This window comes from Pteropus medius, unplaced genomic scaffold, assembly GCF_902729225.1.
Source record: "Pteropus medius unplaced genomic scaffold, Ma_sr-lr_union100, whole genome shotgun sequence".
NCBI classification, from domain to species: domain Eukaryota; kingdom Metazoa; phylum Chordata; class Mammalia; order Chiroptera; family Pteropodidae; genus Pteropus; species Pteropus medius.
The window spans coordinates 6,419,147-6,434,104 of record NW_024348533.1 but is presented as its reverse complement, the minus strand read 5'-3'; the positions used below and the strand labels follow the sequence as shown (position 1 = coordinate 6,434,104).

Here is a 14,958-nt window from a genome sequence, read left to right as displayed (position 1 = left end):
TTGTTTATTTTTTCTTTTATTTCCATGGCTCAAGGAGATATATTTTTTAAAACATTAATAAGAGCAGTGTCACAGAGTTTACTCCTCATGTTTTCTTCTAGGGGTTTTATAATTTCAAGTCTAACATTTAAATCTTTAATCCATTTGGAGTTATTCTTGTATATGGTGTAAGAAAGTGGTCCAGTTTCATTTCTTTGCATGTATTTGTTGAGTTTTCCCAACACCATTTACTGAAGAGACTGCCTTTACCCCCATTGTATATTCTTGCCTCCTTTGTCATAGATTAATTGATCATATAGGTGTGGGTTTATTTCTGGGCTCTCTATTCTGTTCCATTGATCTGTGTGTCTGTTTCTATGCCAGTACCATGCTGTCTTGATTACTATAGCCTTATAGTATCAGGTAGCATGATACCTCCCACTTAGTTCTTTCTCAAGATTGCTTTGTCTATTTAGGGTCTTTTGTGGTTCCATATAAGTTTTAGGATTATTTGTTCTAGTTCTTAGAAGAGTGCCATTGGTATTTTAATAGTGATTGCATTAAATCTATAGATTACTTTGGGCAGTATGGACATTTTAACAATACTAATCATTCTAATTCGGGAGCAAGGTATTTGTGTCCCCTCTTCAATATCTTTCCTTAATGTCTTATAGTTTTTAATGTATAGGTCTTTTCCCTTCTTTGGTTAAATTTATTCCTAGGTAATTTATACTTTTGATGCAATCGCAAATGATTGTTTTTTTTTTTTGTAATTTCTTCTGATCATTCATTATTGGTGTATAGAAACGCAACATATTTTTGTATATTGATTTTGTATCCTGTAACTTTACTAAAGTCATTTATTAGTTCTAATTGTTTTTTGATGGAGTCTTTAGTGTTTTCTATATGTAGTATCATGTCATCTGCAAATAATGAGTTTTACTTCTTCTTTTCTGATTTGGATGGCTTTTATTCCTTCATCTTGTCTGATTGCTGGGGCTGGGACTTCCAGTACTATGTTGAGTAACAGTGGTGAGAGTGGACATCCTTGTCTTATTCCTGTACTTAAAGAAAAAGCTTTCAGATTTTCACCATTAAATATGATATTAGCTGTGGATTTGTCATATATGACCTTTATTATGTTGAGATATTTTCCTTCTATGTCCACTTTGTTGAGAGTTTTTATCATAAAAGGATGTTGAATTTTGTCAAATGATTTTTCTGCATTATTGAGATGAGTATAGGTTTTTATCCTTTATTTTGTTAATGTGATGTATTAATTGATTTACAGGTGTTGAACCATCCTTGCATCCCTGGGGTGAATCCCAGTTGGTCATGGTATATAATCCTTTTAATGCATTGTTGAATCCTACTATTTTGTTGAGAAATTGTGCATCTATGTTCATCAAGGATATTGGCCTTTTTTTGTATTGTCTTCATCTGGTTTTGTTATCAGGGTAATGCTGGCTTTATAAAATGAATTTGGAAACATTTCTTCCTCTTCAATTTTTAAAAATAGTTTAAGAAGGATACGTATTAATTCTTTAAATGTTTGGCTGTTTCTTGAGTGAGAGCTGTGTTCCACACTTCCCTGTACATACTATATTTTTTGAGAACATGAAAGATTAAGGGGAAATACCTGAATGTGGTAAAGTACATTTAGGCCTCATTGTCATTTCTTCCTGGAAAGTGGCTCAGCTCTGGGAGAGGCCAGCCCAGTGAAGTGGGGGCTGGGGTGTTCTGCTACCTTTCAAAGTGCTGCCACCTGTGGGTGGCCTGCCTGGGCTCACCTTCCCTGTAGGCCACCTGGGAAGGTCTGCGTGCTTGTCTGTCTGCATGTCCTGAGCCAGATGTCCAATGGCAGCAGAGTAGTGGGGTGGCAGCTGTGCTGAGTGGCTGGGTGGGGCCTGTGTTGTGCCAGGTGGCCTGGGGTGCTTTCTGTACTGGAAGGCACAGCCCCCATGACCGGCTGTGTGGGCAGGTCCCCCACCCAGCCAGTGTGCAGGGCCAACAGCCTGCTGAGGCTCACCCATGCTACCTGCTGTATGCCAAACATTGTCATCTTGGATAGATCACATTGCACGGACAACATGTGAAACGCTCCCAGGCTGTGTTTCTTCTGCTTCAGGCCACACGTGTCCTGGGTCACCCATGCACCTGCAGATGCACACATAGCATTGAGGATGGTGGCCCAAGTGTGCCATGGAAGGCTGGATCCCAGCTCCTCAGCCAGTTTCCAGTATAGTAGCCCTCTAATTTGTGGTCAGTTTCACTTTCTGCAGTTTCAGTTACCCTGGCCAGAAAATATTGAATGGAAAATTCCAGAAATAAACAATTCATAAGTTTTAAGTTGTGTGATGTTCTGAATAGTGTGATGAAATCTTACGCCATCCACTCCCGTCCCACCCCAGATGTGACTCGTCCCTTCGTCCAGAATCTTCACATTGTAGATGCTCCCTGCCTGTTAGTCACTGATCAGATTGCTTATGGGGGGAGGTGGAGGAGACCACATTCATATAATGTTTGTTACAGTACATTGTTATAATTGTTCTATTTTATTATTAGTTATTGTTGTTAATCTCTAATTGTGCATAATTTATAAATTAAGCTTTATTATAGGTATGTATGTACAGGAAAAAATCGTATATGTAGGGTTTGTTACTATTGCAATTTCCGGCATCCAATGGGAGTCTTGGTACGTGTCCCTGCAGATAAGAGCGGGACAGCTGTATTACAAATAGTGCCGGTGTTTTTGTATAACACCATTGCATTGGATAATGCATGAGTGATGTACATGTGTCTATGTTTTAAGATAATATTTCTAAAAACAGAATTGGTGGGTAAATTTTTATAGGTATGTCAGTCCAGAAATCTAGCCATGGAGGAACATTTCATTCTCCTTTTTCTTGACAGTGATCTTATCAGACACTGATTTGTGCTCATCTGATAAATGAAAAATAACATATCAATATACTTTAATTTTGTTTCTTTGAGTGGGATGGAGCCTCTTATAAGTTTTAACAGCAGCAATGTTTACTTCCCTTGACCTGCACGTTCATATTCTATGTCCACTGCAGTCAGCTCCTTTTGTTATTGATCATTAGGAAAAGATATACACAAATCCATGTACACACATATAAGTACGCACCTCTCCACAAGCACATGCATGCATATGCACGCACACAACCATAAGCACATGCATGCACACACATATGCACACACATGCATAGGCATGCACGCACACACATTCAGCACACATACCCACAAGCTTATATGTATATCCACGCACGCATACACCCACAAGCATACACATGCGGCATATGCGTGCATGCACATCTGCATGCGTACACACCCTCAAGTCCGCAAATGCATATACATACACACAAGCACATACACATGTGCACACATACCCAAATACACACACACACACACACACACACACACACACACTGGCACACAAACACAAGCAAAGGTGCGTGCTTTTCGTCTGAGATCTGAGTTACAACATTTACCCCAGCTCTTGTCCATTGGTTTTTGACTCTATGCTGCCTTTTCACTGTATAGATTCTTGTATTTTTAGTCAATTTAAAAAAATTTTTCACAGTCCTCTAGATTCTGAGTCACTCTGAGAAAAGCCTTCCTGATTCTAGGAGTGTTTAATAAACCTCTTGTCTTTCCTCCAGGACTGCTGTGGCTCTTCTCTGTGTTTGGTTTTCTGTCCTGGATCCCCAGCTCTTGTCCCTGGGGCTTCCTCCACTGAGCCCAGGCTGGCCCTGCTCCCTGCACCCCATACATTGTCTGCCCACTTATCCCACCACCTCACACCACCACAGGGGTCTGTCTTCAGCATCCCAGCCCCTGAGCCCCAGGCAGGCCATGCACTGAACACACCATGCACTGACAGTTAAGGGGGTCCTGGGGCGGGATCTATCTGGGTGCTGGTGTCCGAGAGTTAGGGAGAGGCTACCTTGGGAACAGAGAAATATGGCTGCAGCAGGGTTCCAGACTCTCACCACTGCTAATGGGTAGAGGACCCAAGCCTTCAGCCCCCATGCGCAGTGTGGACGTAGGTGGCCTGGTGTCGGGGGAACCTTTGCTCTTGGCCTCCCCAGGCTGGGAGGCAGTGTAACCTATCACCTTCCCCTTGTCCTTGTTCATACTCACAGCTGCCCTTTCTAGCCTGGCCCCGGGTCCCTCAGGTTGGCCCCGCCATAAGGGGTTCTCTCGGATGCTAGAATGTCGTGGCACTGCCTGGAGCTCGGTTAATCTCGGAGAATCCAGCCTAGGTTGTGCAAATTGAAGGCTGCAGGGTTTCTGCCGCCTGGCACTCGTCCTGGGCACAGCTGTTGACATTCCTGTCTAGGGACAAGTCTCTACTGTGTGAGCTGCCTTTGTGTGGGGAGCATGGCTCTTCTAGCCTCCAGAGTGGGGTCTGCAGGCCCCTGCCTGTTCCCTGCCCGCCTCAGCAGCTGTCTTTGGGCAGGAGGCCTGGAAGTCCATGAAGAAGCCCATGTGAATCCCAGCCATGTCCCTGTGCCCTTAGAGATGAAGCCTTAACCTCTGGGGACATTAGGGGCACAGGTCATTGGCTGGCATGCTTGCCTCCTCCCTCACTCGCCACCTCTCTAGTGCAGCATCTCAGCTCCGAGCTCATAGGTACCTTCTCCCCAAAGGCTTTGCTGTCTCTGTCTACACTGCTGGGCCACCCGCTCTGTGCCCCTCCTGTGCCCTGGAGACTTTTGGGGTTCTCCCCCAGTCTGTACCTATGCTGGCCTCCCACTGCACACAGTGGTGGGTGGGAATGTGTGTGTGGGGTGCTCCTGGCTCCAAGCAACACTCAGGGAGAGGAAGGCTGGACCCGCAGAACATACGTGGGGACTGGAGTTGGCAGGACACCCCAGGGGCTCTGCTCGCTAACACCCTAGGCCTCAGGAGGCAGTGGCAGCCCCTGCTCCCCCATAACTCTCTGCTCAACCCTAGGGGCTCATGGTGCCATGCTGGCTTTGAGCACATTGGAAGCAGGGCCCAGGCCTGGGGTGTGTCTTTTCACTTCTCCAGAGTGAGGAAGGGGTGGGAAATGATACATTCTTATCTTGGGCCTGTGTGTGTGTGTACAGGGATGCCTCACTCCTGCCTGCCTGTTTCCCTATGCACCCTGGGGTCTTCTGGCCTGGTGTCCCTGTGGCATCCTTGCCTGGTTCCCCCTGGGCCTCCTCGCCTTGGGAGCTGACCTGACCAGATGAGGCAAGTGCTGCCCCTTCAGGGTCTAGGGGGGGCCATGCCTGGCCCTCGGCATAGCAGATACCCCCACCCCAAGCAAGGCCAGAGAGACGCCATGCTGGGTATGTATGGGAGTGGGCCAGGGGGGCAGGGAGGCTTTGAAAGCCAGTACCCAGGCTATCCCCAGAGTAGCATCACTTCTGGGAGTCCACTGGGGGTGGGGTTTAGGAGGGCCCATTCACCTCCCTTCCCCTACAGAAGCTGCAGCTCCCCACCTCAGCCTGGTGGCCACTGTGCCCCTGAGGGACCTTTTGAGAGGCGGCGGGGGTGGGGGTGGGGAGATGGGGCAGGGTGTGGGGCCAGTATCTGAGGACACCCGGTTCCCAGGGATGAGCAGGGTGTGGCTAGGCATGGACATGGCTGAGGCCTAGATATGCGGTTGTCTATCTGGGGAAACAAGTCAGTGGGTCTTAGTACATAGCAGATAGAAGGCCAGGCCTGTAGTCCCTGAATGGAGCAGGTGATGGGGTGAGGCAGGCAGGTCAGATGGCAGGCTGCTGACTGGGCCAGGGCCTCTGGTGGAGGAGTTGCAGGAGAAATGTCTGGTTTCCCAGTGGCAGCTGGGGCCCAGGGTGGGAGGCCTGCTCTGGCGCAGACGCTCTGGGAGACCCCATCGGGCCCAGGGCCATGTTCACGGGCTGCTGGAGGGCAGGGAGTGTGCTAGGATCCTTCCCCAAGGGTCCACCCCCAGCTGTGGATGACAGAAGTGGGTGTCCCAGAGCTGGGCTCCTCCAGCTGGGTAAGCGGGCAAGGGCGTGGGTGTGGCGGATGTTCCTTCTCGATGCCTGGCAGTCTGCGCCCTCCCGGGGTCTATGTGCAATGGCGCTTCCTCTAGGGCAGCGCTCACCCTGGCCTCTCTGCACAGGCTGACTGGCAGCGAGCCCCTGACCATCCTCCCGCTGACCCTGGAGCCCGAGGCCACTGCGCAGGCACACTACAAGGCCTGTGACCGGCTGAAGCTGGAGAGGAAGCAGCGGCGCATGTGCCGCCGGGACCCGGGCGTGGCCGAGACGCTGGTGGAGGCGGTCAGCATGAGCGCGCTTGAGTGCCAGTACCAGTTCCGCTTCGAGCGCTGGAACTGCACCCTGGAGGGCCGCTACCGGGCCAGCCTGCTCAAGCGAGGTGCGCAGCGCCAGAGGCCGGGCAGGGGGCCCGGCCTAGGTGCACCACCTGTTGGAGGGGTCCCAGGTCAAGGGAGAGGAGCTGGGGCGGGGGGAGGGGGGGAGGCGGGGGGCGCGTAGGAAAAGACTAGGGAGCTAGCTCCTGCCCCTGCCACTACCGACTCTCCCAGCCCCACTCACCTGCCCTGCCCCCACACATGCCTGAACAGTTGCTGGCAAGACTTAGGCGAATTTGGCAGCTCTGACAGGGCCCCAGGCATCTTTGACGGGTCTTGCCACATGCGGGTGGCCAAGGCCCAGTGCCAGGGCACAGGCGGCAGGGGTCCAGCTGGTACTCTGAGCACAGAGCTTCATCTCTTGTCTCCTTCGGCAGGGGTGGGAACTGCTGGGGACTTTCGTCTGAGCCTCTCAATGGCCTTGTTTAGAAACTGGGACCTGAGGCCCAGGCAGGACCTCCCGCAGGGCTCTGGTCCATTCTGGTATGTGAGAGACCCAGATGGATGGGGTCTCTGTTCTCCAGGCATGGCCATGGGGCCTCTGGATTCCCTCCCGCCTTGGGCACGTAGGAGAGCCTTCTGCCCCCAGGTGCAGTCAGCCCAGGCAGGTGTGCCCCCCTCACCCCAAGTTGAACAGTGGAAAGATCCTTCCAGCCATCAGAGATTCGGGGCTTCATCTGGAATGCAGTGGTTCTGCTGCACAGAGTGACAAGGGGGCTAGTGCAGCCACTGATTGGTCCTGCTGCCCCTGCAGGCTTCAAGGAGACTGCCTTCCTCTACGCCATCTCCTCAGCCGGCCTGACGCACGCGCTGGCCAAGGCCTGCAGTGCAGGCCGCATGGAGCGTTGCACCTGTGATGAGGCCCCTGACCTGGAGAACCGTGAGGCCTGGCAGTGGGGTGGCTGTGGAGACAACCTCAAGTACAGCAGCAAGTTTGTCAAGGAGTTCCTGGGTCGGCGGTCGAGCAAGGACCTGCGTGCCCGAGTGGATTTCCACAACAACCTCGTGGGTGTGAAGGCAAGCGGGGGAGGGGGTGGGTGCCAGGGAGGTGGTGCTGGGGCAGGCTGTACTCAGGGCTGGGGGACTTGGAGGAGATGGAGGCCACTGCCTTTGTGCTTTAGTGACAGCCATGTGGTGCCAGCCAGGGTCCTTAAGTCTTCTTGCTTATAAGGCTCAGTACCTGTCAGATAGATGGAGATGCTAGTTGACATAGAGCATGCCCGTGGTCCCCCATGGAGGGTACGTGTTTTCACGTAGAGAGCTGGAGCTCCAGCTTTCTCCTGTTTGGGGAGGAGCCAGGTGGGCCTGGGCCCGTCTGCGTCTGGCCCTGGGTGGTCAGGGCCACCAGGAGGGTCTCTGTGATGGGTGCCGTCTATTCAGGAAGATGGCAGACTGGGCCCTGCCTGGTGGAGTTGAGGAACAGGTGGTCCTGTCACCAGGGAAGTAGGCAGAGGCATTCTGGGGAATGTGCAGGCCAGGGAATCAAGGGAAGGACTGGGGTGCACTGGCCCAAGTTTGAGGGGTTGCTTCTGCCTCACGGATCTCATCTGTGGCCAGGACTCTATTCTGAGGGAACCTAGCTTAGAAGGCTCAGGAGAAGGAATGTCTTGGCTCTCTGGCTGAGCCCAGAAGGGGGCTGCTGGCTGCATGCATGGCTAGGCCTGGAGGACCTGGCTTCTGCAGCCCTCCATCCTCCTTGCAGCCCCTTGGCAACTGGGCCCACACCACTGGAGGAGGAGTCAGGCATATACTGTTGTCCTCACTGTGGATGGAGCACCACCACCTTGGTCCCTGATCAACCTGGGCCACCAAATGCCCTGGAGGCTGAGCTGGGACCTGGGGGACATGCAGGGTGCTCTGCTTGCTGATGGGCTGCCAAAAATGTAGAGCCCCATCCTGGGGGGCTGTAATTAGAGCCAGGCCGCTCTGATCCTCTTTATTGACTAGCTGGCTTCTGAGTTATGGATGGGAGCTCTCTCCCTCCTTCTACCCTCTGGGGAGGGTTTTAGCAGATTGAACCCCCCAGGCAAGGCCCTTCCTTTTCCTTTGCAATCTCCTTTTGTAAACTGTACATGAAAAGTCAGAATATGAAAACTGTGCCTTAGCTCCAGGGTTAACAGGCCTGGGTTAGCAGCATTTTAATTAAATTTGTCTGTTTCTCAGCAAAGTATTCTTAAATGTAACTACTTTGTTGCCTGGCAGGAGAGTAGCTTTGTTTCTTTATCTTCTTCTGTGGCCCTCACTGGGGACTCAGGCCTGGCTTGGGCCACTGGGGAGGGCCTCCCCGCCCTTCCTGCCTACATCCCTCTAGGGACTCCTGAGTAGGCAGTCCAGTAGGAGGCCCAGTGGGGCAGCTGGCTTGACTTCCTGGCTTTGCAGGTAGCACCTAAGTCCTGAAAGTGGAAGGACCCAATCTGGGTCAGCAGTACATGCAGTAGCGCCAAGTTCTGATGCTTAGGACCTGGCTCAGTTATAGATTTCAGTGACCAGTCTTGCCCACTGGGAGTGAAGCTCTCTAGAGAGCATACTGCTAGGTCTTGGCTGATGGGGGGCTGATGGCAGGGCTGGAGGGCAGTGTGCCCTTCCTTGCAGGGGGCAGCCCCAGATGCAGGGAGGAACATCTGGGCAGGAAGGGAGTGTCTTCACAGGGCCACAGGTGCTGTGGTGGCCGCTCTAGAGGCCATGCTGCTGGCTGTGGGGCTGCTGTCTTAGGGAGTCTGCGGTTTGAAAGGGGAGGGACGAGTGTGCAAACCAGGGAGCTTGGTGATGGATGGTGGTGGCCCCCTGGGCCATGCCTGGGTCTGGGGGCCATGGAGTTTGGTCCCAGGGTGGATACCAGTTTCAGCCTCTCTGGAGTCATCCATCGGGTGTGGTGTCTGACAACCAGGCATGGCCCTCATGCTCACTTCTGTCTCTCCCTTGCTGCAGGTAATCAAGGCCGGGGTGGAGACCACATGCAAATGCCACGGCGTGTCGGGCTCCTGCACCGTGAGGACGTGCTGGCGGCAGCTGGCACCCTTCCATGAGGTGGGCAAGCGCCTGAAGCACAAGTACGAGACGGCGCTCAAGGTGGGCAGCACCACCAATGAGGCTGCCGGCGAGGCTGGCGCCATCTCACCGCCAAGGGGCCGGGCCACGGGGACGGGTGGTGACCCCCTGCCCCGCACACCGGAGCTCGTGCACCTGGACGACTCACCCAGCTTCTGCCTCGCTGGCCGCTTCTCCCCGGGCACCGCTGGCCGCAGGTGTCACCGTGAGAAGAACTGCGAAAGCATCTGCTGTGGGCGTGGCCACAACACACAGAGCCGGGTGGTGACACGGCCGTGCCAGTGCCAAGTGCGTTGGTGCTGCTATGTGGAGTGTAGGCAGTGCACGCAGCGTGAGGAGGTCTACACCTGCAAGGGCTAGTGCTGGGCGCTGAGCTGTTGCAGGGCTGCAGGCAGTGTGGGCAGCACGAGGCCCTGGCTGGGAGTCCCCAGTACATATGAGAGTGAAGTGGGGGCAGGAGCCTGGGGCGGGCTGGGTGGCTGTTTCTACCCCTCTGTCTCCCCTCGAAGGCCTGGTCTGACCTCCACGTCCCCTCTGCTTGTCCCTTCCTGGGGCACAACAGCATTGCACTGATGCTTTCCAGGCCATGTCCGTCCTTAAGCCTCCAGTTCCTGCGTCGCGGCGCCCCTCGTTGCCTGGGCTCCTTCTGAGGAGCACAGGTGCACCTTCGTGACCACACAGGTCCTCTGTGGCAGCCTGGGGGCTGCCTGGCACTGGCTCTGGTTAGAGTCAAACCACTAGAAGAGGGCTGGCCGGCTGCCCAGGCCCGGGGGACACTGCCAGCCCCCTCTGACACCCATCACTTCTCTTTGGAGTGATATCAGTGACTTAAGTTATTTTTATTTAACTAATATATAATAATTATTTTCTCTGTCCCCGCCATATTCCAGACTGCGGCTCCTCTGGTCTGGAGGGGCCCTCTTTCCCCCACTTCTTTGCCTGATCTGCTTTGTGTTTGAAACCACTAAGTCAAGAGAGATACAGTCTTTGTTCTAAAGAGTTAAAGCAGCTGTGTCTGGCCACCTCCTTCAGGGCTTCTGGAAGCCAGGTTCCCAGGTCCAGGTCCCGCAGGCCCCAGGGAGGCCATCCCAGGCTGGGTGCCTATGGGCACACAGTCCTGCATTCCAGCCCTGAAATGCAGATTCTGGGGCAGGGGAGGCAGAAGTTGGCCTGTTCTCCCCAAGGGGTGTGCGTGCACAGAGAGGCAGGGACAGCCCCGTGGAGGCTTCGTTTCAAAAAGAAGGCACAGCTTTCCCTGTGTCACGGGTGTAAGCAGAGTGGGGACAGATGTGGATGGAGAGCATCTGGAGCTAGGATTTCGCAAACGAAAGGCTGTTCTCCTTGGCCATGATGTTATCTTTGCAGGAAGGGGGAAAAGATGGCCTACGCTGACTTGGTTCGGTTTGAGTGTGTGCACACGTGTGTGCATGTGTGCATGCATGCTTGAGTATGTCTGTATGTGTGGTGCATGTGTGCATGAGTTGCATAGGTGTGGTATGTGCATGAGTGCACGTGCATTCTTGTGCATGAGTGTGAACATACACATGTCTGCATGTGTGTATGTGGATGCATGCATCTGTGTGACATGGGCATGTGTATGCTGTCTGCATGTGTCATGTGAGCTTATGTGTGTGAACACGGGTGCTGGTTACATGCATGAATGCCCAGGTGTGTGTGTTGGCGTGCTCTGTGGGTGGCTGGGGTGTGGCCTCCACCCTGTGCCCTTCCTCAGCATGGGGCTCTCCTTCCCATGGTGGTGTCAACGGAAGCCTCGGCTCCAGAGCCTCTGCCCTGGGCATGCCTGCTCCACTGGGTAGCAGTGCTCGGAGGGTGCGGGCAGTGCAGACATGGGAACTACTGAGCTAGGACATTCCTTGGAGTCCTGGGGGGCTCCAGGAATCCAGGGGACTGTTTCTAAAAAGAAAACCTATTTATGTTGATGTGGGTCTCTTTGTCCCTATTTTATGGTGTAAATAGTAAAGTTTATCCTCCTGTGGTTCTGAGAACACCCCGTGAATAACCCCCGTGTGTTGACGGGGCAGTGTGGAGGCCCGTCCCTGGAAGGGAGCCAGGTGGGCTTCGCTGTGACAGGTGATGTGGGCCTGCCCCTCGGTCCCTGCAGGCCTGGCTGGACAGGGTGGGGTGGCCCGGGGGGCATCCCGGTCATCCGCACACGTCCCCACCTGCTGGGGCCCAGGGCAGGTGGAGTGGCATGCTCCCACGACAAGACTGTAACCAGTCACTACTGGGTCAGGAAAGGTGGCAAGTCAGAGGAAGGATATTTTTTTATCAAATACCACATTTAGCTGTATGTCGTAAATATTAAGAAAAGTATTTTTTTAAACAAGGCAGACTGCATATGTCTGCTGGCTGGTTTGTTTATATATAAATATATATCAGAACGTCTTGCTAAGCGAAGAAGCAACTCCCGCTGATAGAGCCTCTCCTTAATGCTTCTCTTCCGTGTGGCAGAGGAACTCTAGAAGACAGTGTCTGTGCTGGGGCCAGAGCCCAGGTTCAGCCTTCCTGGGGGCCACAGGAGCGAGCAGCCACGCTGAGGGCTAGGCGGGTCCCGGCCACTTGCTCCCCACCGGCCACACAGACATGGGTTCCGGGCTGGGTTCAGCCAGCTCCGGAGGGCGGGAGGAGAGGGGCATTCACACACAATAACTCTCCTCTTTGTGTTCAGACTCTCCTTCGAGCCTACCCACTTCTCTACCTCATCTGTATAGCGAGTAGGTGTGTACTCGAGTGACTTGGAGAATGTATTTATTTAACGGCTTTGTATAACAACCAGAAACAAATGGAAACACTAAATAAACATATTTTAAATTATAGCCCATCTCACTCCCCTGATTTCAGAGCCATTCTGGTGAGCCTGAGGGAGGCGTGCCAGAGAGAGCAGGATCTGAGGGAGGAGGGTCGGAGGGAGGAGGGCCTGAGGGAGGAGGTAAGGGAGGAGGGCCTTGGGAATTGAGTTGAGGGAGGAGGGCTGGGCATGAAGAGCTGTGGAGGTGGGCCCTGAGGATGTGAGAGTGTCTTGGGAGCTGTGTCTCTTGCAGACCACAGACAGCCCAGAGGTGGGGTGGCTGGTGTCTCCCTGTTCACACTTGATGAGGCCACAGCTCTCATGTGCAAACCCCACCCCAGGCCCTGGTGACTTGAGTGGCTGCATGAGTCCTCTCAGGATGCCAGCACTGGAGCCCCAGGTGCCCAGCACACCCTCAGATGGTGCTCCCAGGGAGGGCCATGTGAGCCTCGAGACCCTTGTCTCTACCAGAGTGCCTGTCAGCCTCCAGGTCTAGAGCCAGAAGTCCAAGGTGTCCAGGTGTCCTGGGCCGCACTCTTTAAGCTGCTAGTGCTCCCGGCGTCCTTGGGCTTGAGGCTGCATCACCCCGTCTCCGCCTCCCACGTCATGATGGCTTCTCTTCTCTACGTCTTATCCCCTGTCCCTGTGTGGACACCTGTCATGGGGTGTAGAGCCCATACACAATCCACGATGCTGTCATCTTGAGATCACTAAGTACCTTTGCAGAGATCCCATTTCCAATCAGGACCCCATTCTGAGGGTCAAGTGAACTTGAATTTTGGGGGACAGCTCCATCATGGCAGCCCTGGAGACCTGGGGCAAGGGGTGGGCCTTGGTGGGAAGAGTAAGCTCCCCATTGGATGGGCAGGACAAGCATCCCCTTCTCTGGATCTTTGGGAAACGAAGCGTCCTTTTCTTGAGCAAGTCTTCCCTCCTCACCTCAAGGCCCACGTCCTTTGTGGGGCAGTGGAGGAAGCCTCTGGGGTGCTAGAAGGGCAGCCTGTCTCCCAGTGTCTTGGGAAACTGCCTCCATTGCCCTCTCTCTTCCCCAGGAGTGTTTGAAAGGCCCTTGGCCTGCTCTCAGGACGCTCACCAGGCCCCAGCTCTTCCTTCTGCTCCGAGTATGCAGCCTCTTTCAGAAGCAGGCCCCTCACACCTCCTCACAGTGTTGGGTCCCCGACATGGCTCGCCAATCTATCCAGACACCTGCTCTGAGTCTGGGGTACTCTGCCCCCCGCCTAAGTTGGCCCCCAGCAGCAAGGACCCTCTGCTCTCCCTGCTGGCTTATCTTCCTTTGAACTACCTTGTGTCCCTCCCACAGTCGTGACCTGCCCTACAGGACATCTGGTGGCAGGCTACCTCCTAGGAGGTTGCCTCCCTGCTACCTCGGGTCTCATGAGAGGCCCCTGGGTCCCTGGGAGAGGAATATAGGGTTATCTACCGAATCTCCATGCCTAGGCAGAGGATTGTGGCACCTCCTCTCCAGCCTGTGGACACCGCCATGAAGAGGCCAAGGGGTGCCTTCTCGCACCAGACCCTCTGCCAGGCTGAAGGTCACCAGGCAGCCCTGTGAGGTTCCTCAGCCTGGCATTGGGCTCTGTGAGTGAGGGATGGGGGATGGGGGGACCTTAGGGCATCCCATCACCTGCAGGACCCACAGGGTCAGCTCCTCCTCCATGTACATTGTGGAAACCAAAGCCTCCTCCTGGGCACTGCTACCAAGGGTTTGGTGGGGGCTCAGGCCTCTGTGCCTAGTGGGAGGGGACTGTGAGCTGCCAGAGCACAGGGAACAAGAAGCTTGAATGGGGCCATCCTTCTTGGGCAAGGTGGCCGAACTGTAGCTGAAACCAACCCAGTGTAGGAAGGTGGGGGCCAGGCTGCAAAGGGAAGAAGGGGTCCCCCTGAGCAAGACAGGCTAGACAGACCACTGTGCTGGCTGGACAGACCACTCTTCCTGCCTAGGCATGTAACCCCTGCTGAGGAGCCCTCACTGGACACCTGGGTCTCCCCTCAACCCTGGGTCCTGTGCATGATGGATCCACCCTGCGCATCTGGCTAGTTTTGTGTATGTCTGTGTCACATGTACGTATGCGTGCAAGCATGTGGGGGGCCTGGTTTCAAGCATCTGTGTATGCGTGTGCATGGTCGTGCATGTGTATGTGCCTGCCTGCATGCACATGTGTGTTTGTGCTTACATGTGTGCATGCACATGTGTGTATGCATCCGTGCATGCATGTATCTGTGTGTGTGTACTGTGAACATGAAGTGCTGGGTTATTGCTCTCCTTTCTGGCCACCCAGCCTGCCTAGTGACCATGGTTTCCTACTGTCTCTGGCCTCGTCTAGCTAAGAAGCTCCCACTGGTCTGGCCCAGTGCCTGAGCTGGGGGAAGGCCTGCCTTGTCCGGCCACATCTGCCAGGTGGGCACAGACACTAGGAGGCTGCAAGGTGCTTCCTGCCTGTGGGAGAGCAGGCAAGAGGCCCCAAGAAGTTCTACAGAACAGGGTGTCCCTCCAGCTTGCTGGCAAGGCCCCCTGGGTGAGGAGGAAGAGAGGAGGGTAGCCCGCAGGGCTCAGGGCTCAGGCTGGGAGGCTGCTCAGAGCCATTTCTTGCCAATTGGTCTTGGGTACCATTCACAGGTGCGGAGGCAGCCTAGGATGCATGAACAGGTGGCCAGAGGCAAATCTGGGCTGGAGCCTAGCCTGGTCCTGTGGGGGTGGGGGTGG

At 54.2% G+C, this 14,958-nt stretch overlaps 1 protein-coding gene across 2 annotated transcripts in view; it reads left to right on the top strand.

The window, feature by feature from the left end:
* WNT9A (Wnt family member 9A) overlaps nucleotides 1-12,261 on the top strand; it is a 29,790-nt gene extending 17,529 nt beyond the window's left edge. Inside the window, exons 2-4 of one of the 2 annotated variants that reach the window (XM_039880299.1) lie at nucleotides 6,125-6,381; nucleotides 7,131-7,393; nucleotides 9,305-12,261. In XM_039880299.1, coding sequence (XP_039736233.1) covers nucleotides 6,125-6,381; nucleotides 7,131-7,393; nucleotides 9,305-9,784 — 1,000 coding nt within the window. In that variant the 3' untranslated portion in view covers nucleotides 9,785-12,261. The remainder of the gene's footprint in view (nucleotides 1-6,124; nucleotides 6,382-7,130; nucleotides 7,394-9,304) is intronic. The other variant, XM_039880300.1, reaches the window with a different exon arrangement.
* Nucleotides 12,262-14,958: the final 2,697 nt, after the last annotated feature.